The sequence below is a fragment of the Astyanax mexicanus genome, chromosome 24 (assembly GCF_023375975.1).
Source record: "Astyanax mexicanus isolate ESR-SI-001 chromosome 24, AstMex3_surface, whole genome shotgun sequence".
Taxonomy (NCBI): domain Eukaryota; kingdom Metazoa; phylum Chordata; class Actinopteri; order Characiformes; family Acestrorhamphidae; genus Astyanax; species Astyanax mexicanus.
This window is the reverse complement of record NC_064431.1, coordinates 33277913-33305000: the sequence shown is the minus strand read 5'-3', so window position 1 is coordinate 33305000 and position 27088 is coordinate 33277913. Positions and strand designations below refer to the sequence as shown.

The 27088-nt window shown below is 37.7% G+C and overlaps 1 protein-coding gene across 1 annotated transcript in view; it reads left to right on the top strand.

The window, feature by feature from the left end:
* The first annotated feature begins 2804 nt into the window (after positions 1-2804).
* The window catches only part of fbln2 (fibulin 2), a 58499-nt gene continuing 34215 nt past the window's right edge, over positions 2805-27088 (top strand). Inside the window, exons 1-5 of the mRNA XM_049472007.1 lie at positions 2805-2810; positions 4072-4270; positions 12116-12334; positions 15324-15461; positions 19857-19958. Of these exons, the coding sequence (XP_049327964.1) occupies positions 2805-2810; positions 4072-4270; positions 12116-12334; positions 15324-15461; positions 19857-19958 (664 nt within the window). The remainder of the gene's footprint in view (positions 2811-4071; positions 4271-12115; positions 12335-15323; positions 15462-19856; positions 19959-27088) is intronic.

The window sequence follows — 27088 nt, the reverse complement described above, 5'->3', positions numbered from 1 at the left end:
TGAGAGAATGCTTGAGTTTAATAATGGCTATTAACTAGGTTTTAAAACCTTTAATAAGCAGCTATAACACATCAATAGAAAGGTCTTTTCCATCATTCAGCATTAATAAATATCTAATAAAATAATACAAAAAGTCAGTTTAATATAATTAAATAATATAATGTAATATAAGGTTTATGTACACCATATTATGATTACTGAATAAATATTTAATCTGAATAGTTAAATGAATTAAGTTGTCAACATATATATTATATTAATGCTGATTGATGGAAAAGACAAAGATTAACAATATAAATCAATAATGAATCACTATTTGGCGATATTTCACTATTCACTATATGGCCTTTCTATTCATGTGTTGTAACTGTTTATGAATGTTTTTTTTTAATATTTACAATGTAATTATTAAACAGTTATATGCTTATTTATAAACCATTTATAAACACTTTATAAAGGAGGCTCATTTTAAAAATGTTGTTGGAATAACAGTGGCAATACGGCAAAAACAATACAAACAAACAGGTTTATATACACTTTATATATTGTCGCTGTCCTATGATAAACACTTATCTCCATTTTTGTCGATTTTTACTGCATAATTTGAACAGACGAACTGTCCCTTACACTGAGCCAAAATTTCTTGATGAACGAACCAATAGAAACTCTTCAAAATGACCTGAAATAAACTCTTTTTACATTGACTTCCATTGAAAGTTTAAAAGGTTTTTTACTCTCCTGTAAAGCTGCTGTTTTGAAGATAAGTGTTTTTTATTGGACGGCAACGATATACTTTATATTATATACACAAAATTTTAGAATTCCGGGGATGATCAGTGTGACAAAGTGGTTAAATCTGAATACGTGATTTGTGAAGTGCATGCTGGGTATTGTAGTTCTGGAGAGGAGAATGTCCATTGACGGGAAGGGGAAAGGCAGTTAGTAGAAACTACAATGTCAGAATCAGATGTGACATAAGCGAATGAATTAATGCTGTTTATTGATTTTTGGCTGTATTATGTGTGTGTGTGTGTGTGTGTTAGAGTGGTTCAGGAGCAGTGCTGTGTTGGAGCTCTAAGAGAGGGAAGGTGTTTATCTGGTATAAACGCGGCTAAAGCTGGAGCAGAGTGTGAAGAAAGCAGCGGCCCACTGTGTGGAGAGGATACGGAAAAGGCAAGATATTTATACAATTTGCAATGTCATATGTTACTTTACAACATGTGTAATGCAGTTCAGCCACTGACCTAGTCTTAGAGTCTCTGTAAAACAGAAAATCCACCGGAGATCCTATTTAAACCTTGCATAAAAAGCACAAAAGTGCCACTCTGTTAGGATACAAATGTGCTAAAGTCAGACCTGCTTCTTAAAGGGAATGACAACTAGCACACTGATTGGTTTATTTCATGTTATATATCAATTTGTGCATCAATACGCAAAATAGTACAAAAATTCCTAGGGTTCTAAACATGATCGAGCTCTGTGTATCTCTTGATCCTAGTCTACAAACTAGCTTTGGATATTTGAAGAAACATCGAAGCTCTGTTGTAAGTCACTCTGGATAAGGGCGTCTGCTAAATAACTTAAATGTAAATGTACATTTACTATAATATATTTCAAGTGTATTAAAAAAAAAAAGGTTTTTTTAAAGTTTGCAAAAGCTGTGTGAAAAAGCACTAAAGTGCACAACCTAATGCTTTTATGTTGTGTTTAATTATAGCTTAATTACAATTAAAATATACTTTTGTGATAAGTTGTGACAAGTTGTTCCAAAATAATGCATTTAGTATGTATTTAAGTACATATTTAAATTTTAAGTTTAAAAAGTATGTACGGGGCATGGTGGCGGTTTCTTGCTTCCATTGTGGTAGGCATTTCATGACATAATCCGTAACACATGACATATTTTTGCAAAAAACAATAGAATAGAAGTAACTGTGCGTGTGTGTGTATGTATTTATGTGTATGTATTAATATGTATGTATATTTATGTATGTGTGTATATGTATAAGCATATGTATAGTTAGATATGTGAGTATGTGTATAAATGTATGTTTGTTTATTTTATGATTATTTTATTTTATTATTTTTTTTGTTTGTTTGTTTTTTGTTTAGTTTTTTTTTTTTTTCTTTTCTTTTTCTTCTTCTTGTACCCCCCTCCTGTACCTCACACTCCGATCCTTCCAACCCTGAACTCCCACAACTATATCCACACAAAATATATATATATATATAAAAAAACTAATAATAATAATAATAATAATAATAAAAAATAAAATAAATAAATTACTAAATAAAAATAAAGTATTAATTGTCCTCCGAAGAGGGGGGGTGGTGGTTGGGCCAAAAAAAAAAAAAAAAAAAAGTATGTACGTTTCCATGAATACTTTTAAAATAGATAGATAGACAGAGATAGATAGATAGAAATTTAAGATGTATAATAAACAAAAACAAAACATTTAGTAAAAAAAGCAACTAAGAGGAAACGTATGATGTGCAGATGCAGAGGTAAAAAGCATGAATATTATGTAGGTAATTGTGCCGTAATAAATTTCACTACAGTAATAATAAATAAAACATTCATACAGTAAAAATAATTTATTCAGTAATAAAAAATTTACTTAATTCCATTTTTTTTACAAGAATGGGCTTGTGCATTGGGTGTACAGAAGCAGTGCTGAATTACTGAGTTACTATTGGGCGTTGTTGATAATAAAAATGCAGTTTTTAAAGGGGAACGTATTGCGTTGTCCTTCCTCATCACTGCTGTGTGTATCAGTGGAGATCAGTGTTTATTGCACTGCAGGATGGAGGTTAGAACAAGGCCTTTTCTAATGAAGAAGAACGTGAGAAGGATGAGCGCTGTACGCTCCGGTGCGTTAGTGAACAACCCGCAACCCACCCTCAATCCTCCAGCTCCAGTTTCCCGCCGCTCGGCCTGCGGAGCACAACACTGCTTTTGTGGTGATAATAGCAGATCTGTTTTAGATGTTCTGACCCGTCTGCTCGCTTAACCTCCTCTAAACCATCTAAATAAAGCAGCTGGAACGGTTTATCACGCTCTACAACTCTCTTTTTTATTTACGTTTTTATCTCTCCATTATTTGTAGAGAGCTCACAATGCACGTTTAATCATTTGCTGGAATTTCACGTAAAAAGAACACAGCAAAATAAAATCCTTAACCATTAAAATCCTTTAATTTCGTCAAAAATCATCAGTGCGCCTTTTATTCTAGTGCATCTTTTGAATTAATTCTGTGAGTTAGGTTTTAAGGAGCAGTAAAGCCAGGAAACAGGAGTTTCAGTAATGTTTCTCCAGCACCAAGACTGGAGCAATATTAGCATTAGCCGCTAAACACTATCTCCCCGTTCAGAGGTGAGTATTATTGGCCTGTAGTTTGCTGCTAACCCCGGCTAGCACTGCTGGAGCGGTTAGTCGATAATGCTAATGCTAATGCTAATGCTGCAGCCTTAGTGCTGGAGAAATTCGGAAACCTAAGCTTACTGTAAACAAACGAAAAGCACTTTACTCACCCAAATAAACTTTAAAAGACAGTGAAAGTGTTTTTACAGTTTTGTTTACTCAGCTTAGCTGTACTTAACTTAGCTAGCATTCATAAAGCATTATAAACATGATTATTAATATTTCTAAAACTAAAACTGATAATAAATCACAATCATGTTTATTGTGCATTATGAATTGTGGTAATGATGCATCATCAGCTGTGTTTATAAGATGTTATATATCAATACCAAGAACCTCAACAACAATCGCAAACTATGTTTACGACCCTTTATTTAAGAAAAAGTCTTTAGAAAAGTAAAACTGTAACAACTGGCTAATAATAATAAGAATGATAATAGCATATATTTTTATGTTTTTTTATAATTTAAAAAAGATTTAAAATGCAGATGTTCTCATTTGCATTAAAACAATTTTTAATATCCAGGTGAGGTGTGATTTTTTTTTTGTTGCAGGCAATGTCTCATGCTTTGTGTGTGTGTGTGTGTGTGTTTTGTCGTGTGTGTGTGTGTTTTGGTGTGTGTGTGTGTGTGTGTGTGTGTGTGTTGCAGGAGTGCTGCAGCTGCTGTGCGTTGGGTCTGCGTCTGAGGCGAGAGGGAAAAGGCTGTGATGTTCATCAACACCTGAGTTTTCCCTGCGGACACGTCTTCCTCACCTGCTGCGAGGAGGAACAGGAAGAGGAAGGAGGGGGGAGTGTACCTGTGCTCAGGAGGAAGGAGAAACCCAGACCTACTGCACTGCCCAAGAGAGGTGTGACAATACAGATACCACAGCAACCCACACAGATACCACAGCAACCCACCCAGATACCACAGCAACTCACCCAGACACACACAGCAACCCACCCACATACCACAGCAACCCACCCACATACCACAGCAACCCACCCAGATACCACAGCAACTCACCCAGACACACACAGCAACCCACCCACATACCACAGCAACCCACCCACATACCACAGCAACCCACCCAGATACCACAGCAACTCACCCAGACACACACAGCAACCCACCCAGATACCACAGCAACCAACCCAGACACACACAGCAACCCACCCAGATACCACAGCAACCCACCCACATACCACAGCAACCCACCCAGATACCACAGCAACTCACCCAGACACACACAGCAACCCACCCAGATACCACAGCAACCAACCCAGACACACACAGCAACCCACCCACATACCACAGCAACCCACTCACATACCACAGCATCCCACCCACATACCACAGCAACCCACCCACATACCACAACAACCCATCCAGATCCCACAACAACCCACACAGATACCACAGCAACCCACCCAGATACCACAGCAACCCACCCACATACCACAGCAACCCACTCACATACCACAGCATCCCACCCACATACCACAGCAACTCACCCAGACACACACAGCAACCCACCCACATACCACAGCAACCCACTCACATACCACAGCATCCCACCCACATACCACAGCAACCCACCCACATACCACAACAACCCACCCACATACCACAGCAACCCACCCAGATACCACAGCAACCCACCCAGATAACACAGCATCCCACCCAGATACCACAGCAACCCACCCAGATACCACAGCAACCCACCGACATACCACAGCAACCCACCCAGATACCACAGCAACCCACCCACATACCACAGCAACCCACCCAGATACCACAGCAACTCACCCAGACACACACAGCAACCCACCCACATACCACAGCAACCCACTCACATACCACAGCATCCCACCCACATACCACAGCAACCCACCCACATACCACAACAACCCATCCAGATCCCACAACAACCCACCCAGATACCACAGCAACCCACCCAGATACCACAGCAACCCATCCAGATCCCACAACAACTCACCCAGATACCACAGCAACCCACCCAGATAACACACCACCCCACCCATATACCACAGCATCCCACCCAGATACCACAGCAACCCACCCAGATGCCACAGCAACCCACCCAGATACCACAGCAACACTCCCATTTACCACAGCACCCCACACATATACCACAGCACCCCACCCACATACCACAGCAACCCACCCACATACCACAACAACCCATCCAGATCCCACAACAACCCACCCAGATACCACAGCAACCATTAATATTATTTTAAGACCATTTAAATGCCACTGACATAGTAGTAACATATTAGCATAACAAAAAAAATACTGTTCTCTGTTATATATGTGAATATAAAGCATACAAATAAACACACTAATAGACCATATCACCATTATCACATATTACTAAGCTCACAAATATTTATTGTACAATAAATCGATAATGTAATTAACGTGACAGGCCTAATACATACACGTTATTATTATTTTCTAAACCTACTACAAAACCTACAAAAGATGTGAGAACACGCACACACACACACACACACACACACACACACACACACACACACACACACACCGCATGTTCTGCTTGCCAACATCCCCTGACCTTTACTAATTACGTGCTGTGAATTTGATACTAAAGCCTTTTGCGCGGCCGTATGAAATATAAAATATAAAATATGAATAATTCTGAATGGCATTTTCAGGCTTCAGAGAGGTTTAACATAAATATGTAACACATGGCTGTGAGGTTTCTTCACAAAATACATAAATACAGTATATACATTATTCAGTTTATATTGGCAAGTCAGAACATTGTACACCCTGTGCAAGGTGTGTCATCGTGCTCATTGCTATCCTGCACCCCGTCAACGGTCTATTTTCACGCCTTGCGTCCGCACTGTTAAAATAGTGACAGAGTTTAGGAATAAATCTGGTCCGGAAGTGATGTGTTTTTAGGTCAATTTCTGGCATATTGCTATTTTGTATTTTGTCGGCAGGAAAATACAGGTGCTCCACCAACAAATTAAAACCCTGACAACAGTCAACAGTCACCCATCCGATCCTATATTAACCATTCTAGTTCCCTTGCCTGAGCTGCTGGCGTGCCTACGCACAGGTCAGTTTCCTTTGCTGAGATGCACAAAAGCGCCACACTGTTAAGATATGAATGTGCCAAAGTCATAGCTCACCTGGCTCTTAAAGGGAATGAGGAGCAACTGACACACTGACTGGTTTGTTTTACATCACATTATGCTCAAAAATAACCACAACCATGATTAATTAAGAGAATTAGTGCATGCCTTTTGCATGCATTTTGAACCATGCAAGGTGTACTTTTCCTGCTGTTAAAATAGCAAAGACACGGGGTCGCCGAGTGGTCCAGCGGTCTAAAGCGCTGCCACTATGAGTGGGAGGTCTCAGGTTCGAATCCTGCTCATGAAGCTTTGCCAGCAAGCCGCTGGCGCTCAGAGGGAGCACAATTGGCCCTGAATTTTTCTAGATTTGTTTATTTTACACCTCCAGATCAGGAGGCGGGGTCAGGTTTTGAATAACGGGTTCCGTATTGCTTCCACAACGTTCTTTATTTGAGGCGTGGACTGTGACGGATGTGAGAGGGACAGATAGTCTGATCTGATTGGTCAGATGTCGTGGTATGGTACAGGAGAGGGGGAAGATGCCAGCAGAGCTGAGCTGAATCAGGGGCAGATGGTACAGCAGCTGCCCGGCGTTTATTCCTGCCAGCAGAACTTCCCAACACTCATCCTCCTGCAGACGCTCCATTCCACTGATATAACTCAGGATCTGCATGAACGCATCGTTCTCCTGTAGAAACTGGACCAATAAGCAGCACCGCCTGTCCCTTACTGATAGTACCAACATACAGGTGCATCTCAAACAATTAGAATATCATCAAAAATTTACTTTATTTCAGTAATTCAGTTTCTTTGATTTTACCAAATTGAAATCCTCTGTAATATAATCAAGAGGAAGATGGATGATCACAAACCATCAAACCAAACTGAACCAAAAGCAGTGTGTAAGACTGGTGGAGGAGAACATGATGCCGAGATGCATGAAAAAAAACAACCAGGGTTATTCCACCAAATATTGATTTCTGAACTCTTAAAACTTTTTGTATATGAACTTTATGACGTTTTATTTGCATTATTTGAGGTCTGAAAGCTCTGCATCTCTTTTGTTGTTATTTCTTTTTTTGTCATTTCTCATATTCTGTAAATAAATGCTCTAAATGAGAATATTTTTATTTGTAATTTGGGAGAAATGTTGTTTGTAGTTTATAGAATAAAACAACAATGTTCATTTTACTCAAACATAAACCTATAAATAGCAAAATCAGAGAAACTGATTCAGAAACTGAAGTGCTCTCTTCTTTTTTTCAGAGTTGTAGATGTTTTACACACAGAGTGATATATTTTAAGCCTTTCTTTCTATTATTGTTGATGATTATAGCTTACAGCCAATGAAAACCAAAAAATCAGTGTTTCATTTTTGTGTCAAAATTAGAATATTATATAATAAGACCAATTGGTACTTTTGGAACTCAGTGTGGGCAGTGTGCCAAGTCCTGCTGGAAAATGAAATTCACATCTCCATAAAAGTTGACTTAATAATAGAACACAGTGGATCAACAGCAGCAGATGACAGACATGTCTCTCCAAACCATCACTGATCATCAGTAAATTTTACATTTCATTTAAAGGAAAAGAGTCTGGAGGAAGAGTGGAGGGACACAGTCCAAGCTGCTTGAAATCTAGTGTGAAGTATATAACTTTTATGGAGATTTCATTTTCCAGCAGGATTTGGCACCCTGCCCACACTGCGTACCAAAAGTACCAACTGGTCTCAGGCTCTTGGCAGGCTGTGGATGTATCGTATTTGTGTTTTAGCTCCAGCAGCAGGTTTTATGTTGTTTTTAGGTATTTTTTGGATTTGGTTTTGAGTGGCGTTTGCTGATCGCAGGTCCTGCATCGCTGCGACCTCGTCTTTCAGTGTTCAGATCCAGTAACAGACTGTGACCGTTCCACCTGACTGACGGCCCATCTGCATGTCTACAGGCACAGAAAGAGCTCCTACATTTCTGGATTTTTCTATATTTTACTTATTTTCTGTCCCAAAAATACCTTAGTGGCATATCACCAGTGAAAAAGACCCAATACACAAATCACTTTCACAAAATAAAGTGATAATAAAGATAAAAAGACAAATAGGCAAGGGTTGTGTCAATATAACAGTGCAATACAAAGACATGTACACACATTTTTACCATTGGTTTGACATCAAAAGGCATTTTTAAAAACATTAAAAAGTGATTTTTTTTTATTAATTTTGTCTGGTATTTTTCCTATGATCCCTAAAGTGCTGCTCCTATTGCTAGTATTGTGCCTCAATCTAGGTCGAACATAAATTGTATAGGGCACTGAGAGATGCCACTATGATCGGGAGATGAATTTGCTGGTGCGAATCCCGGTCATGCAGCTTGCCGGAGCCCCGAGAGAGCACAGTTGTCCTTGCTCTCTCTGGATGGGTACAGTACAGTAGATGGCACTATTTCTTTCCTCTCATCACTCCTCCTAGGGTGATGTGGATCAGCACAAGGCTGCGTCTATGAGCTGATGTATCAGAACCGAGTCGCTGCGCTTTCCTCAGAGTGTTAACGCTGTGATGCTAAACGGCAAAAAGGTTCAAAAAGAGGCGGAGTCTGACTTCACATGTGTTGGAGGAGGCGTGTGCTGGACTTCTTAACCCTCCTGGTGTTGGAGCATCACTAGTGATAGAGGCAGTAAAAATAAAATAAAAAAAAGGTATAAAACGTAATTTAAATGAAATAAAAGCATTCATTAAAAGATAGGTGGTTCTAGTTTACACTATACAGCTCTGGAAAAAATTAAGAGATCACTTCTGTTTCTGAATCAATTTTTCTCTGATTTTGCTATTTATAGGTTTATGTTTGAGTAAAATGAACATTGTCGTTTTATTCTATAAACTACAGACAACATTTCTCCCAAATTACAAATAAAAATATTCTCATTTAGAGCATTTATTTACAGAATATGAGAAATGACTGAAATAACAAAAAAGATGCAGAGCTTTCAGACCCTCAAATAATGCAAAGAAAACAAGTTCATATTCATAAAGTTTTAAGAGTTCAGAAATAATCAATATTTGGTGGAATAATCCTGGTTGGTTTTTAATCACAGTTTTTTTTTCATGCATCTTGGCATCATGTTCTCCTCCACCAGTCTTACACACTGCTTTTGGATAACTTTATGCTGCTTTACTCCTGATGCAAAAATTCAAGCAGTTCAGTTTGATGGCTTGTGATCATCCATCTTAAGTTTTTAATTTGGTAAAATCAAAGAAAATCATCATTTTTAAGTGCTCTCTTATTTTTTCAGAGAGCTTTTCAAAAAAGCCCTCTGTTCTCCAGTCTCTAGCATTAACGTAACACTATCTGCACTGGTGTATTGGCTTTCCTCGTAAAGTAGTAAAGGTCTGGGAAAAGCGTGAAAAGCTAATTATTTCCATAAGGGACGTTTTCTCGTGTCCCCTGCTGCCGTCTCACACCAAGCAAAAAAAAAGTGATTAATTACAGTGGAAATGTTTAATCCCTCTCACCACACCGCGTTTACATTCAGATAATTAGGACTGTGAGGAGTATTTACTTTAAACCGTCACAGAAATGCAGCGTAGCGAAACTTAGCGTAATGCATCCCCGTAAACGCGAGCCCTGTTCTTGTTTATTATGGCTAGCCAGGCGCTAATTGCTAATTGCTAAATGCTGAATGCAGCGATGGAGCGGGGAGCAGGGTAACGCCGTGCCAAATTGGCATGTGGCTTCAGACGGGTGTTCATTAGTGCCGGCCGTGTTTCCATTAGGGGCGCGTTAGTGGCGAGTGGCCGTGATTGGCAGGTGGGCTGGGGGGGGCGTGGCCTGAGCAGCTGGTGGAGACGGGGTTGCAGATGTTGAGTGGCGGTTTGGCGTAATGTGTGTCATTAGCGCAGCCTGATTCTGTCTGATGGGCGGCGGCGCGTCCTTGAGAACCCGATGAAAGCCTTCATCACTGAGACTGTGTGCAGGAAGCTAATCCGGCAGGTGAGATTTCAGCGAATAATATATAAACAGGTTTATTCAACCATCAAAACACCAATCCGGCACTTTATTCAGTGTTTATATCGGGTTTTGGTGAGATATTGAATCAGGGAGGCTTTGCTATCATTTGTATTTTTTTTTTGCGGTGATTAAGTATCAGGTTTTAGTCAAGTGTTTGAGTTACAAACTCTAAAATACTTGGTCATTATTGGTGGAATCATAATAAAAAGTACCAAGACTTTTCTATTAATCAAAATTATTATTACAGTATTATAAAGTCGGGTCAGAGTAACCTTTATTTTAAAGTTGAATTTTCTAATTGTTTGAGGCTAAATTTGAAACCCTTTTCATTTTTTAAGTGTCCCCTAATCTCCCTTGATCTGAGGGTCCACCAGTCTTACACACTGCTTTTGAATAGCTTTATGCTGCTTCACTCCTGATATTTGGTGGCCTAATTAAGCTTTTTAGTATTTATACAGAGTTATAGTTTTTTTGGGATTGTGCATGTAATAGAAAGATATTATAATAAGCTAAATAATAGGCATAAAAAGTTTTGGACACGTCCAGGTAGCTGTGCTGTTAAAATAGCAATCCACCAAAGTCAGAGCTCACCTGACTCTTTTTTTTTAAAGGACATTTTACTATGTTTATATCAGGTTTTGGCGAGATATTGCATTCAGAGATGCTTTGCTATCATTTGCTATGATTTTTATTTACTGTCCATTAAGTATCAGGTATTGGACAAGTTACAAACTCTAAAATACTTGGTCATTATTGGTGGAATCATAATAAAAAGTACCAAGTACTTTTCTATTAATCAAAATTATTATTACAGTATTATATAGTCGGGTCAGAGTAACCTTTATTTTAAAGTAAGATTTTCGAATAGTTTGAAGCTAAATTTGAAACCTTTTTCATTTTCTAATTGTCCCCTAATCTCCCTTGATCTGAGGGTCCACCAGTCTTACACACTGCTTTTGAATAGCTTTATGCCTTTACTCCATAGTCTGATAGATTACTTCATTATTCATTTACTATGTAGGAAAGAAAATGTATAGAAAACAAGAAAAGAAAATACGCCATTTTTTACATTTTAAATGTGAATAAACATATTAAAAATAAACTTAAGCGCATTCTAAATACAGTAAGTGACTTCTGAATGGATCACTGATGACTTTTTAGCTAAAATAGAAAAAGGTTTTTCTTGGTAAATATTTGATTAAGACTCCCAAATCTCTCTTTTTCTCTCTTCCTCTCTTCCATCAAAATTAGGTGTATTTTTTCTCTCCATTTTTTATTTAGTATTTTTCAACATTATAAATGAATAGTAAAGTGATCTATCAGATTATGAAGGAACACATAATGAATCATGTAGTAACTTAAAAACAGTGTTAAACAAACTTAAAAAAAATAAACTTAAAAAAAATACTCCTGATGAGTGCCAGTTTCACCATCATGTCTCTCTCTCTGTGTCTCTGTGTCTCTGTGTCTCTCTCTCTCCTCTCTCTCCTCTCTCTCCTCTCTCTCTCTCTCTCTCTCTCTCTCTCTCTCTCTCTCTCTCTCTCTCTCTCGTTCTCTCGTTCTCTCGTTCTCTCGTTTCAGTGTTGGAGAGTCAGTTTCCTAAGCAGTCGTTCTCTATGGAGGACCCGGAGCACACTGCTAACTCAGTGGAGAGGGTGGAGAAGGTGGAGCAGGTAGACAGGTGTCAGAGTTATGAGGGTCAGCTCTGCCATCACACCTGCATCAACACCCCCGACTCGTACAGGTGCACCTGCCGCCCGGGACACTCACTGCTGCAGGACGGACACACCTGTGCACCTGGTAGGTGGGCATAAGCTTTACGAGTCTAAAAAAAAATACATTTATACATAAAATATTAAGAGCCCAATCTTACACTCTGTGTCTAATTTTCAAACTTGACTCCTGGTAACAGAAAACACAGGAGCTCCACTGACTGAACACAACCTAGACAAATGCCAACAGTCAGACGTTCATCGCTATCTCAGTAACAAAATAATAATAAAAAAGGAGATTACTTAAAAATTATGAGTTTCTTTGATTTTACCAAATTAAAAACCTCTGGAATATAATCAAGAGGAAGATGGATGATCACAAACCATCAAACCACCAAACTGAACTGCTTGAATTGATTTTTGCACCAGGAGTAAAGCAGCATAAAGTTATCCAAAAGCAGTGTGTAAGACTGGTGGAGGAGGAGAACATGATGCCAAGATGCATGAAATTAAAACTGTGATTAAAAAACAGGATTATTCCACCAAATGTTGGTTTTGATCAATCTGAACTTTCTTTGCATTATTTGAGATCTGAAAGCTTTGCATCTCATTTTCTGCAAATAAATGCTCTAAATGACAATATTTTTATTTGGATATATATTTATTAAGGAACAACAACAAAGAAAGCAGAACAGGTACTAACATTTTTAAAACAAGTTTTTTATTGCATGTGGAAATTAATGGAGAGAAAAGAGGTAGAAAAAGAAACAGAATAAAGATAAGTATCTGCTTAATCTGTGTGTGTATATAGGAAACAAATATAGGCAATTGTCACTGAGAAGCGTTTGTTGGACACGTCCAGGTAGCTGCGCTGTTAAAATAGCAATCTGCCAAAGTTAGAGCTCACCTGACTCTTTTTTAAAGGAAATTATGAGCAAGAGACACTCAAAATTAACCACACCCATGATTAATAGAGATTAAAAGAATTAGTACGCGCCTTTTGCTTTGCGTTTTGAGCTGCACAAGGTGTACTTTTCCAGTCGTTATGATAGCAAAGACACTCCGTTGACGACTCGCCTATAGATTGCTAATGTTATTCACATCTTTCTCACTGCAACTAGCCAATAGCAGCCATGCTCAAGAGGTTGCAGACAGGGCATTTTCATTTTCTGAGTTTCCGTCGTGCCACATTTTAAACGCTGTATCACTGAAACCTTCTTTACAGAACTGTAGTAAAGGCTACAATACCTCCTCCCTTCTGTCCCTTTATTCACCCACCCAGAGGCAGGTCGTCTTACTGTCCAATTCAGGCGGTTGAGCTGGCACGCTCTGAGAGCCGTGCAGAGTAACCACCTCTCTCTCTTTCAGAGAGAAGAATTCTCTCGCTCTCTGCTGTTACATCCTGCCTGAGAGAATCACCGTCACCCATACAGAGTTTCTGGGTTCAGCTCACCTCCTGTAATTCAGCGAGTTCCAGAGGGACGGGTCGGGCGTACGTGAGGACACGCTGATAAAACCAACTGTGCCCAGCATTTTAGGAAGGATAATAGACTCTAGCTGCTATATAAACTGCATGCTGGGAAGTTTCCTCAATATTCAGGGGTGGGGGCTTGAGCTCTTGGATTGATTTTAGTGGGGAAACCACCTAACTGTGGAGATCTGCGCAGGCGCAGCAGCCAAAACAAGCTAAAAAATCAAGTATTTTGCACATTCTTAGGTTGACCGCTATAACCTGTTCTTAATATTACTTATCAGATTTTATCAGTGGTGTAAAATATGTTTCTGAAATGGTAATCTGACTTTGTGTATTTGTAAAAAATAGTATTTTTTGAATGATCTCTTGCCATTCAAACAAATAGAATGCTGGTCTAACAATACTGAAGACTGCCCATTGTGCTCAATATCCAGAGTCCGTTAAACATTTTTAGGAAGTATATAGTATATAAATGTCTCTGGATGCTATATAAACTGCATGCTGGGAAGTTTCCTCAATACTCAGGCGTGGGATGAGCTTTTGGGTTGATGTTAGATGTGATGTGATTGTGTGTCGGTGTTCTATAATGCTCAGTATAATTGCTTCGGGGCTGAACACATGGAGATCTGCACAGGCGCAGCAGCCAAAATAAACCAAAAAATCACATATTTTGTGCATTTTTTAGTTAAACGTTATAAACTGTTCTTGTTATTTTTTATGAAATTTAATCAGTGATGTAATATATGTTTCTCAACTGATAATCTCAAATGATGACCTTTAGTTTCCAGGATTTTTTGGCCTCTCTTCATTCAAAAACTCACTGGTTTTGGTCTTGACTGAAAAGACTAGAAGAATAACATAAAATGAACTACATGCTGGGAATGTTCCTCAATTTTCTGAGCTTTTGGGTTGATTTTAGATGTGATGTGATTGTCTAAGTGTTCTATAATGCTCAGTATAATTGCTTTGGGGGCTGAACACATGGATTAGCTTGTAGCGCTGTTGCTAGTAGATTAAACTGTTGACCTCTCCCTCGTTAGGAGACGAGAAAACAGCTAAAAAAAAAAAAAAAAGTGCACGATAAGTGATAAGTGAAGAGTCTTCTGGACGATAAGGCCGGATTGTTAAGCCTCATTGTTCTGCTGCCTTGAGTTCGCCTCTATTTACGTCGTTCCCTTGGAAATACAGATAAAAAAAATACGAGAATGAATCCAGTCTCGTGCACGATGTGTTGTCTTTCTTTTCTTTGTATTCTCAGTGACATGTTAGCATACAGCGCTGCATTGTCTCGCAATTAATGATCTCATGCTTGTAATGAGCTTAATACACGGTGGACAGGCGCTTCTCCAACACCCAGCGATGGCAGGAATTCCAGCAACAGTCAACAGTCAGTGTTTATCCTGTTTTTTCTAGGGTTTTTTTGTGTTGAATGTCAGAACATCTGCTTTTCAGCAATAATAATAACAACTCTAAAGCGCCGCCAGGCTGCACAGCTCATGAGTCGAGCTCTCGCCAGATTGTTGAGTCATTTTCCCCGAACGATAACAAACAGCTCTATTCTGATTCTGATTTCTCACATTCATCATTTCTTCTTCTCTTTTAGAGAATAATGCAGCAGAAGAAGAAGAAGAAGAAGAAGAAGACAACAGAGTGAAGGAGGAGGAGGACCGGCCATTTACTCTGGCCACGCCTCTACAGGAAACCACCGCTCAGATCCCGCCCCTACCGAGCCCATGCTCAGGTACGGTGTTTTCATTTATTTTTTTTTATTAAATATTCCTATATCCATAAGTTTAGCATGCTTGGCTATTTCAAATGAATAAAACCAAAGCAACCCTTGGGTTTGTACAACCATTCATACTCAGCACTCATCCACACACCGGTGAGAAGCTGCAGCCAATAGCGCACAGCCTACTCTCAACCGGAAACAACTGTCCACCTGGAGGACTGCATCCAGCACTACAGCATTTTAGAGTACCCAATTTACCTAAGAAATGTATGCAATATCAAATTACTGACTCATTAGGCAGAACTATTTATCTATCGCCTAAAATCAAATGCTCGGCACGGCTGAAATTAAACGCTTGGCACGGCTAAAATTAAAAGCTCCACATGGCTAAAATTAAGCGCTTGGAGCAGCTAAAATCAAACGCTTGGCACGGCTAAAATCAAATGCTTGGCACGGCTAAAATTAAACGCTCGGCTAAAATTAAACGCTCGGCATGGCTAAAATTAAATGCTCGGCTAAAATTAAACGCTCTGCACATCTAAAATTAAATGCTCAGCATGGCTAAATGCTTGGCACGGCTAAAATTAAACGCTGGGCATGGCTAAAATTAAACGCTGGGCATGGCTAAAATTAAACGCTCGGCACGGCTAAAATTAAACGCTCGGCACGGCTAAAATTAAACGCTCGGCTAAAATTAAACGCTCGGCACAGCTAAAATTAAATGCTCAGCATGGCTAACTCGGCACGGCTAAAATTAAACACTCAGCATGGCTAAATTCTCAGCACGGCTAAAATTAAACGCTCGGCACGGCTAAAATTAAACGCTCGGCACGGCTAAAATTAAACGCTCGGCATGGCTAAAATTGAATGCTCGGCACGGCTAAAATTAAACGCTTCCTAGCATGCTTGTCTATTTAAAATGAATTAAACCCAAGGACACTTTTACAAAGTTTTTACAAACAACCATTTAAACTCATGACTCATTCACACACCGGTGAGAAGCGGCAGCCAATAGCGTACAACGTACTCTCAACCGGAAACAAACGTCCCCCCAATCCATATCTGGGCACATAGTCATACATATATTTACCCATATTTTTTCACACTCAAAAACTTACATATAGTACCACACACATGCACACCAGATAACCAGGGCAATTTTAGAGTATCCAATTTACCTAAGAAATGTTGGCAATATCAAATTATTGCCAAATTAAGCAGATCTATTTATTCATTACATTCACAAATATCACTAATATAAATAAACATAGTGCCAACCCGAAGGAATCAGGTACCAGCCAACAGAAATGTGGGAAGAACTTGGTGGGTAGTCATGCCAGACCCTCAAGAAGTGACCAGCAGGTCATCTTAAGTGATGAGTCTCGCTTTTACCCGGGTGGAGATGACCAACAAAAAGCTCCTGCAACCAGTGGGCTCTAAAACTAAAATTTCTGAACACGCACTCTGGTAGGACTACATTAGGAACCTCTACAACTCCATGTTGGGACGTCCGGCATTGTAGTTTGCTGGTTGTGCAGAGAGTATAGGAGAGTCAGCCTGCTACAGGGGAAGCCTACACCTTGCTGTGGAGATCTGCTCAGGCGCAGCAGCCAAAATAAGTCTAAAAATTGCGGATTTTGTGCGTTGTTGATTTTATCAGTGATGAAAAATATGTTTCTGAAATGATGAACTGATGTCTGATTTTCAGTATTTCGGTCTCACTCCATTCAAACAAAATAAATGCTGTTTTTTTTCTTATCTTAGTGTGAATACACACTAAGATAGGACTTCATTAGGAACCTCCTCTACAACTTCATGCTCCATGCTGGGATGTTGCTGCATTACTCATGACCCGTGCATGCATTGCAAAGGCGTTACACGTGTGTAGGCCAATAAATACGACCAATGTAACAATGCAATGCTTACAGAATTGTACTTATTTGATTATTTGACTTATTAAAACTATTTGATTATATTTGATTAGTTTATTTTTAGCTAATGTCGAAAACACACGTATTAGGTGTACTTTCCCCGTCGTTATGATAGCAAAGACACACTAACACACCCTAAATCAAAATGCACGGTGCACGTTGGCGGCTCAATTATAGATTGCTATAATAGGACCTCAATTATCGTACTTCCTTACGGTTGCATCTTTTTTTGCAATGCAAGCATTTCTTAGACGATAAGTGTACAGTATGTTAAGTCCCATATATTCAGTTTGATGTTATTTGTACATATATATTTCTTCCAACTCTCCAACACTAGCAGCTCGAAAGCACTCATACACTTTACAAACCCCTATATAATCCCCCATGAGCTCCATGAGCTACAGCGCTGTGCCTTGTTTCAATTACTCTCAGCAGAAATAACGAGTACAGCAGCAACTCAGCGTTTACTCCTCCGTCCTCAGCTCACACTTCATCCCCGAGACGTATCATTTCCTTTAGGAGAGTCCAGGTGCCGTAAGCTTTAATGCACACGTGGTTAAAGTGCAGTAGAGTAATGGTAGCTGTTCAAACGCTGCAGTGTTTAATAGGAGAGTGTGTCACGTCTGAGCCTGAGCCTGGTCTCCAGTGGCCCTGGCTCTCTCTCTCTCTCTCTCTCTCTCTCTTTCTCTCTCTCTCTCTTTCTTTCTTTTTCTCTCTCGTTCTCTCGTTCCCTGCCTCTCGGACTGAACCGGATGCATCTGGCCAACCCATCATCTCTGGAGACCTGCCTCAGCTCCTCTACGCTCGGTTCTGTCTGGAGCTGGAGAGCATGAAGCCTTCACAATGTTGACGATGCTGTTTTACAAGCAGTAGTTTAAACAAAAAATACAGTATAGAGTAAATATGGGTTATTTCACTGAATGGGAGCCATATGCTTGTTTTAACTCTTCCAAATTCAACTTATTTTATAATATTTTTAGCTAGCAGACTTCTTCTGAAGGAGGGATCTATACCTACTGTTCGTGGCTAGTCAGCAGATGAGGAAGATGAAAAACTTTCAAATAATTTGAGGATTTTGTGCTTCTATCACTGTTAATTCCATGCTTTTCTTCATAGTTTACATGAGCTTTGTATTGAAATAATGGACTCTAACTCCAATTCCCAGCATGCACTCACACCGGACGTCCTTGACTTCACTGATCACATGACACTACAGCATTCCCACTCCCCGAGTTTCTGATTGTTCCTACCTGTTCTTCCAAATTGAACTTATTTTATAATATTTTTAGCTAGCAGACTTCTTCTGGAGGAGGGATCTATACCTACTGTTCTTGGCTATTCAGCAGATGAGGAAGATATAAGAACTTTCAATTAATTTAAGGGGTTTTGTGCTTTTATCACAGTTAATTCCATGTTTTTCTTCATAGTTTGCATGAGCTTTGTATTGAAATAATGGACTCTAACTCCAATTCCCAGCGTGCACTCACACCGGACGTCCTTGACTTCACCGATCACATGACACTACAGCGTTCCCACTCCCCGAGCTTCTGATTGTTCCTATCTGTTCTTCCAAATTAAACTTATTTTATTTTATTTTTCCAACTCTGAATCTAATAACACACATAAATATTTAACTATTTAAAACATGTACTGGTCAAACTCAAGAAGTTTTGCTTAATTTTACTTATTCGAAGATTTAAGACATTTAAAAAGCATGTTTAAAAGTGAAAGTCCACTAATTCCTTTGATTTTCTCTCAAGGAAACCTTTATTTTAAAGAAATGGTTATAGACTGCATGTTCAAAAAACTGATAAATATGTCAAAAATGTCATAAATATCAACTCCTGTTACTGGAACTCACTCCTGTTACTTTCTATGTTTTGACTAACATGACTAAAAGTAACAGGAATGAGTTTTTAGAACAGAAACATGAAAATAGCTAAATGGCGGCTATGCTAATAGCTTTCGGACACAGAGCACATTCTAGTGATGTTTCCCAAAATTGGTATTTAAAAAATAAACCAATAAGATGTACGAATTAATTGAGGTAACAGGACTGAGTGTTGAGATTGAGCTCCTCAAATATACAGAAAAACTAATGAGGGAGCTTCATTTTGGTCTTCCCATGAGCTTCAGAACCAGAACCAGCTGATGAGGTCACTTCCTGTTGTAGACACAACTAAAATGTGTATTTTAACCAAAAGTCTGAATGAGCAAATGACTCTCTTAATGAGAAATTAAAGCAGAGATGTGCAAAACTGAAATAATAATCAAATATATAAAACATGTTTTTGTTTAATAAATAATTCCATATGTTTTTTCATAGTTTGGATGAGTTAAGTATTAATCTATAATACAGATCATTTTAAAATAATGAAAAAACGCTGAATATAAGGTATTTCCAATTTTTCCATTTTGACTGGTACATATTATTAAATTTTTTATATTTTGTCATTTTTTATGTGTGTGTTTGCAGGTAACAGCCTGTGCTCTCAGCAGTGCTCTGTGGTTCGAGGAAAAGCCCGGTGCTCCTGTTTCCCAGGATTCTCTCTGATGGCTGATGGGCAGAGCTGTGAAGGTATATTCATTTTTATATTTTCTCTTTATGGGGATCATACTGTGTAATATCATATTACATCACATCAACTCCTTTCTTTTGTCCTTTGTATTTCCACTTGGGTCTTAACTGCCCCTATAAAACACTCTAATTACCAAAAAATCCATCCTAAAATAGTTCGGTGTCAGGAACCATTTGCTTCTATGAGCCGTTTGATTGGCTCCTCCCTTATTGTGACATCACATTAAGGACATCTGCCTAGAACCATTTTCTCAGTTGAGAAAAAAGAAATCCAATTTGAGTCATTTTGTTGCGCTGGTTAAGAATCTCAGACAGTAAACTGCAGGATTAGCCAGCAGACTTCTTCTGAGGGAGGAATCTATATCTACTGTCCATGGCAAGTCAGCAGATTAGTGAGAGTTTTGTATTAGTTTTGCTTCTATTACATTTAAGAATTAACTACCCTGTATTAATGTGTGGAATAACGCTCAGCATAAAAGTGTAAAAGTGTAAAAGTGACAGGGCTCATTCTGAAAGAGACTGAAATTGGTAAGAATAGAACTGTGAGATCTTTTTATCTAGAGTAAAGAACGTTATCAACACGTTTTGTACAGAACTTAGAGCTACTGTACTCTAACTTGTGTTAATTGTGTTAATAGAGGTTTAATATGTTTAATATTAAATGTACAGTAAACAGCAGGATTAGCTAGCAGACTTCTTCTGAAGGAAGGATCTATACCTACTGTTTGTTGCTAGTCAGCAGATGAGGAAGTTGTAAGAACCTTCAAATAATTTGAGGATTAAGCATGAAATAGCAGTTTTTTTTTTATTATTTTGCTTTAAATACATATGCAAGCAGTGTGTGTAATTGCAATTAGCTCTGGGGAAAAAAAAGAGAAATGATGAGTTTCTTTTTTTTAGTTCAATTTTACCATAAATGGGTGAATTTTTGCACCAGGAGTGAAGAATTTAAAATATAAAACATATTCTGGTTTGGTTAGCACTATTTTTTTGTTTACTAAATAATTTTTCTTTATAGTTTGCATGCACTCAAACCGGACTTCCTTGACTTCACTGATTACATGACACTATGGCATTCCCACTCCCCGAGCTTCTGATTGCTCCTACCTGTTCTCCTGTATATATATATATATACTAATAATTCCATATGTTTTTCTTCATAGTTTGGATGACTTTATTATTTATCTAGAATGAAAACTCTGGACTGTTTCTGTATTTTATAGTAAATATGAGTTATTTATCGAGGAAAGTGTTTAACCTGTGTACAGAAAACGAGGTGTGAATGAATTATGGTTCTGCTGAAAGTGTGTGAGGAGTTCAGGTCACTGCTTTACTGCTGCAGTCGAGGCTGAAGTGGAGTTAATTGGCTCTGCATCAGTGAATCTGCTGGAGTTCATGCAGTTTTTCAGGTATGAGGTGAAAATCTGTAATGCAATACCTGCTCACACTTCATGATTAACTGCCTCCGGCGAGAAAATAAGCGCAGATATACGGCTAATCCCTGCACTAATGGGACATATTTATCAGTGTTAAGGGTGTTTTAGGTTATATTTCACAGAGAGCACTTCAGTTTCTGAATCAGTTTCTCTGATTTTGCTATTTATAGGTTTATGTTTGAGTAAAATTAATGAACATTGTTGTTTTATTCTATAAACTACAGACAATATTTCTCCCAAATTCCACATAAAAATCATCATAAATCGTCATTTAGAGCATTTATTTGCAGAACATGAAAAATGGCTGAAAAAAACAAACAAATAATGCAAAGAAAACAAGTTCATATTCATAAAGTTTTAAGAGTTCAGAAATCATAAAAAATTTGGTGGACTAAGCCTGTTTTTTTTATCACAGTTTTAATTTCATGCATCTTGGCATCATGTTCTCCTCCACCAGTCTTACACACTGCTTTTGGATAACTTTATGCTGCTTTACTCCTGGTGCAAAAATTCAAGCAGTTCACCTTGGTTTAAATGATCTCTCTTTTTTTTTTAATAGCTGTATATAGGGCATGCATATATTAATGCAAACAATATATTAAAATTACAAACAAAAAATACACTGCTTTAAAAAAGAGAATCGCTAAAAATATAGAGTTTTAATTTTTAATTTTTTTTTAAAGAGAGAAAGGCAGGTGCTTAAAATATTATATCTACAGTATAATATTAATAAACCTCCTGGTTTGGGCTGTAGAATAAATGGATTTAGCTGTATAGTATTTTTCCTGCTGTTTTTTCTTCAGCAGCAGCTCGATTTTTAAGCTTTTTACCGTGTGTAATTCTCCCGCTGCCCTGCGGTTCTGCCTTTATTCCAGGCTCACGCTGTGCTGTAATATACAGTTTAATAGTGGGGTTAATTACAGCGCAACCTGCAGATTCATTCAGAAAAATGCTGAGTGAAAATAACAATGAGCCACATGTACAGTGAAGAGCTTTACAGCAGCTCCAGCCATTCAGCCACATAAAATACAGGCTTTAAATACTGCAGGTTTTTGAAGCGTTTAAATTACATTACATTACATTACATTTGGCAGACGCTTTTGTCCAAAGCGACTTACAATAGTCAAGTACAATGTAAAATAAGTTTAAAGGAAAAACATCTTTGGATAGGGATAAAAGGAGGTCAAAGGGGAATAATAGGATAGAGGAGTGAAGGAGGGGAAGAAGGAAATGAGGTTAGAAGTAGTTAGTGTGTTAGAGGTGTTAAGAGAGTAAGTGCTCTTTGAAGAGCTCTGTCTTCAGGAGTTTATTAAAGATAGCGAGAGATTCTCCTGCTCTGGTAGTAGAAGGTAGTTAGTTAGAGGTGTTAGGAGAGTAAGTGCTCTTTGAAGAGCTCTGTCTTCAGGAGTTTATTATTAAAGATAGTGAGAGATTCTCCTGATCTGGTAGTAGAAGGTAGTTAGTTAGAGGTGTTAGGAGAGTAAGAGCTCTTTGAAGAGCTCTGTCTTCAGGAGTTTATTAAAGATAGTGAGAGATTCTCCTGATCTGGTAGTAGAAGGTAGTTTGTTCCACCATTGGAGCCATTAATGGGAAATAAATGGCTTTGAGGAGAAACGTGAACATGTGAACACTAGTGGTGTGAATCACCAATACACTGTAAACTCACTATTTGTCTGAGCTTAAAATTAAAAATTAAAATTAAGGATATTTTACGTAAAATTCGAAATTTCCAAACATTACTCAACTATTTTGATTTTAAGCGAAGATTTGTGGGCACATATATATTCAATAAACTTATAAATACTGCGTTTAGTCTAATATGCCATTGGCAGCTTCTTTCCTAATGGCTTTTTGCACAATGTATTTGCATAATGGGCATGTCCCCTATTTTCTGACACTCACTGTCAGTGTGTAGTCACTCCCCCCAGGCTACTTTTACTTTTTGCTTGGCCTCTGTGTTGTATTTGGTTGTACACTGAATACTATTCACTCCATAGCGTTTTCTCTCTTCGTCTACTTTTCTATAAATATTTAAAACAAAAATTACTTGAACGAATTAAAACAGAAGACAGAATACAAATCTATACATTTTATTCACTTTAACCATCACATTCAATGTAAACTTATTATGCAAAACAATTGATTTGACAAAAAACTAATATACTGTCAAATATTTTCTGTTCTGGTTAAGCTGGCAGACATAAAATAATTCTGTAAATAATATAAGTTCAAGAAAATCTTCACTGTACTTAAAAATGATATTACATAAACTTAAAATTTCTTATGTCATCGGTTACAACAAAATTGTGTATTTCAATAAACTTTATTGTATTTTTATTTTATCATTATTTGACACCACAAACCGATAATATATTGCAAATGAAACCAACACAATATATTGCAAAATCGATATTTTCACCCACCCCTAGCAAACTCCTTAGTGTCTGTTATTGCAGGCTTACAGTTGTTTAATGTAAGGTTTGGAATATATTGATATTTTCCTATTTTAGTTATGTTTAAATCTGTATTTGTCGAAAATTACTACACAAAGTAAAGAACAAAAATGACTTGAATAAATGAGGATCAGTAAATTCCAAGAACTTTGAAAGTTTCCTCAAGTGCATTTTATAAAAAAGACCATCAAAAATGTTATGATGATGAAACTGGCACTCATCAGGACACAAAATGCTGTCAGCACAGTATAGTTATCAGCTCTGTGTAGAAAATGATGCTTGTTCTTACAGCCTACAACATAGAGGCCGGGCAGTTAATCATAATTTATGATCTACTGTACAAGTTTACTTAAGGTAGTCTGGGGGGAATGACTACACACTGACAGTGATCGTCCAAAGCCAAGGGACACAGTCAGTTATTATATATTAAACTCAATTGAATGTAAATTTGGCCACAAGTTTTCAATTTTAACTTTTAAGTTCTGGAGTAATGTTGGAAATATAAAATTTTATGTACATAAAACAGTTTTTACAGTATTTTGATTTTTGCTAGGCAATGTTTTCAGATGGATTCTGCTCAAAAAGAGTCATAATTTAACTATCAAGTTTTTTTTAAATATGCTTTTTCTGTCTTTTCTTTTGTTCTTTTGTCTCTTTTCTCTCTTCCTTCTCTCTCTCTCGTTCTGTAGGTTAAAGTTCAAGTAAAGTTATGAGTCTGAAGGTTAAAGTTCTGGAGTAATGTTGGAAATATAAAATTTTACGTATAAAAAAACAATTTTTACAGTTTTTTGTTTTTTGTTAGGCAATGTTTTCAGATGGATTCTGCTCAAAAAGAGTCAAAATTTAACTATCAGTTTTTTTGATGAGGCTTTTTCTGTCTTTTCTTTGTTCTTTTGTCTCTTTTCTCTCCCTCTCTCTCTCTCTCTCTCTCTCATTCTCTCTCTCTCTCGTTTTCTCTCTCTCTCTGATTCTGAAGTGTTCCCATATGTTTGAGAACGGGTGGGCCAAGAACTTGATTTGATCTGTAGCAAAACAAACAGCATGTTTAGATGAAGCCTGGATGAAAAGCCAAATTCTTTCTCCACGCTCCAGACCAAACAGGAAACACCAGCGTTTCTCTGTAACGTACTGATTTAAGGTTTCATTCAGTCGATGGTAGAAATGTGGAAAACCTGCGGCATTAGATCTGCGCTGGACGCTCTACTGTAACCCTTACATATCAAACATCTGGATCTTCTTATAAAGCACATTCACCTGGTGCACATTATGTGAAACAGAGCCGTGAAATTAGAGATACAGCCGCTCTAACTACAAGGGAACAATTAGTTAATTGACTGGATCCAACTCCTCATGATTTAGGTTTATTTATATCTTCATCTGATCCCAATTCTAACCTACAGAAAGAACATTACAGGGGAGTGGAGACAAGAGCTTGAATTAAAGAGAACAACACATGTGAATTTCCTTTTAGCTTGATTTGTTTAAATAATACAGTTTGATGTATGATGCAAACATTGCAGAGATGTTCACAAGACACAGAATACAAGGGAAAGTTCAGTCACAGGGATATAAGTCAAGTTACAAGTCTTAACATTCAAGCCAAAGTCTAGCCATGAGTCTAATTACAAGACAGACTAGAGTTTAAGTCAAGTCACAAGACTTTAGCCTTAATTTCAAGTCAAGTTATGAGTCTTTAGGCTTTAAGTTAAGTTCATGAGTATTTAAAATAGAGTTCAAACCAATTTACAAGTCTTTAGACTACAGTCCAAATCAAGTCCCAAGACTTTAGCCTCAATTTCAAGTCAGTTTACGAGTCTGTAGGTTAGAGTTAATGAGTGTTTAGACTAGAGATCAAGTCGAGTCACAAGTTTCAAGGCTAGATTTCATGTAAAGTCATGAGTATTTACTCTAAAGTTCAAGTCAAGTCACCAGTCTTTAGACTGGAGTCCAAATCAAATCACTAGAATTCAGGCTAAAGTTCAAATAAAGTCATGAGTCTTTAAGTCGGTAGACAAGAGTTCGAGTCAGTTCACAAGTAGGCTAGAGTCTAAGTGAAGTCACAAGTCTTTAGACTAGCGTTCAAGTAAAGTCATGAGTGTTTAGAAGAGAGCTCCCAAGTCCATTCACAAGCCTTTAGCCTCAAGTTAAAGTAAAGTTATGAATCTTTAAGCTTGAGTTCAAGTCAAGTCACTAGAATTTAGGCTAAAGTTCAAATAAAGTCATGAGCCTTTAGGATCAATTTCAAGTGAAGTAACTTAGCTAGCTTTCAAATTATGTTACTACTCTTTATGCTAGAATTCAAGTCAAAGTATTAGAAGTTAGGCTAAAGTTCCAATAAAGGCATGAGTATTTAGGCTAATGTCCAAGTCACAATTTCAAGTCAATTTAAGAGTCTTTAGCTTAGAGTTTAAGTCAAATCACTGGATTTTAGGCTAAAGTGCAAATAAAGTCATGAGTCTTTAAGTCTTTAGACGAGAGTTTAAATCAATTCACAAGTAGGTATGAGTCTAAGTGAAGTCACAAGACTTTAGCCTCAATTTCAAGTCAAATTACGAGTCTGTGGGCTAGAGTTTGAGTAAAGTCAAGCGTCTTTTTGTTCAAGTCCAAGTCAAGTCCCAAGACATTAAGCTAGAGTCCAAGTTAAGTCACAAGTCTTTAGGCTAGATTTCAAGTCAAGTCATGAGTCTTTACAATAGAGTTCAAGTCAATTATTGAGTCTTTAGAATCAAGTTAAAGTGATGTTGCGAGTCTGTAAGCTAGAGTTAAATTCAAGTCACTAAAATTTAGGCTAAAGTTCAAATAAAGTCAAGAGTCTTTAGGTTTAATTCCAAGTCAAGTCCCAAGACATTAGGCTAGAGTCCAAGTCAAGTCACAAGTCTTTAGACTAGAATTCAAGTCAAGCGTTTAATTCAAGTTACTAGTCTTTAGGTTAGAGTTAAGGTCAAGTCACTAGAATTTAGGCTAGGAATTAATTCATTTCAAAGACAAAAGTGACAAGATCACAGGTGAGGTTGGGATATTGGATGACCTCCACCCCACCTCAAACACCTCAACATTGACTTATGATATTAAAAATTATGCAAATTTGGCTAGCATATAAGCTAACTCAGCTTATATGTAAATTTCACTTTGTGTTGTTTTATTTAAAGTAATGTCGCTGCCTACTTCAGCTACACTGTTCTGATATTTTCATATATTTTACCAGTGTTCTTAAACCATGTGTTATAAAGAGGTTATATGA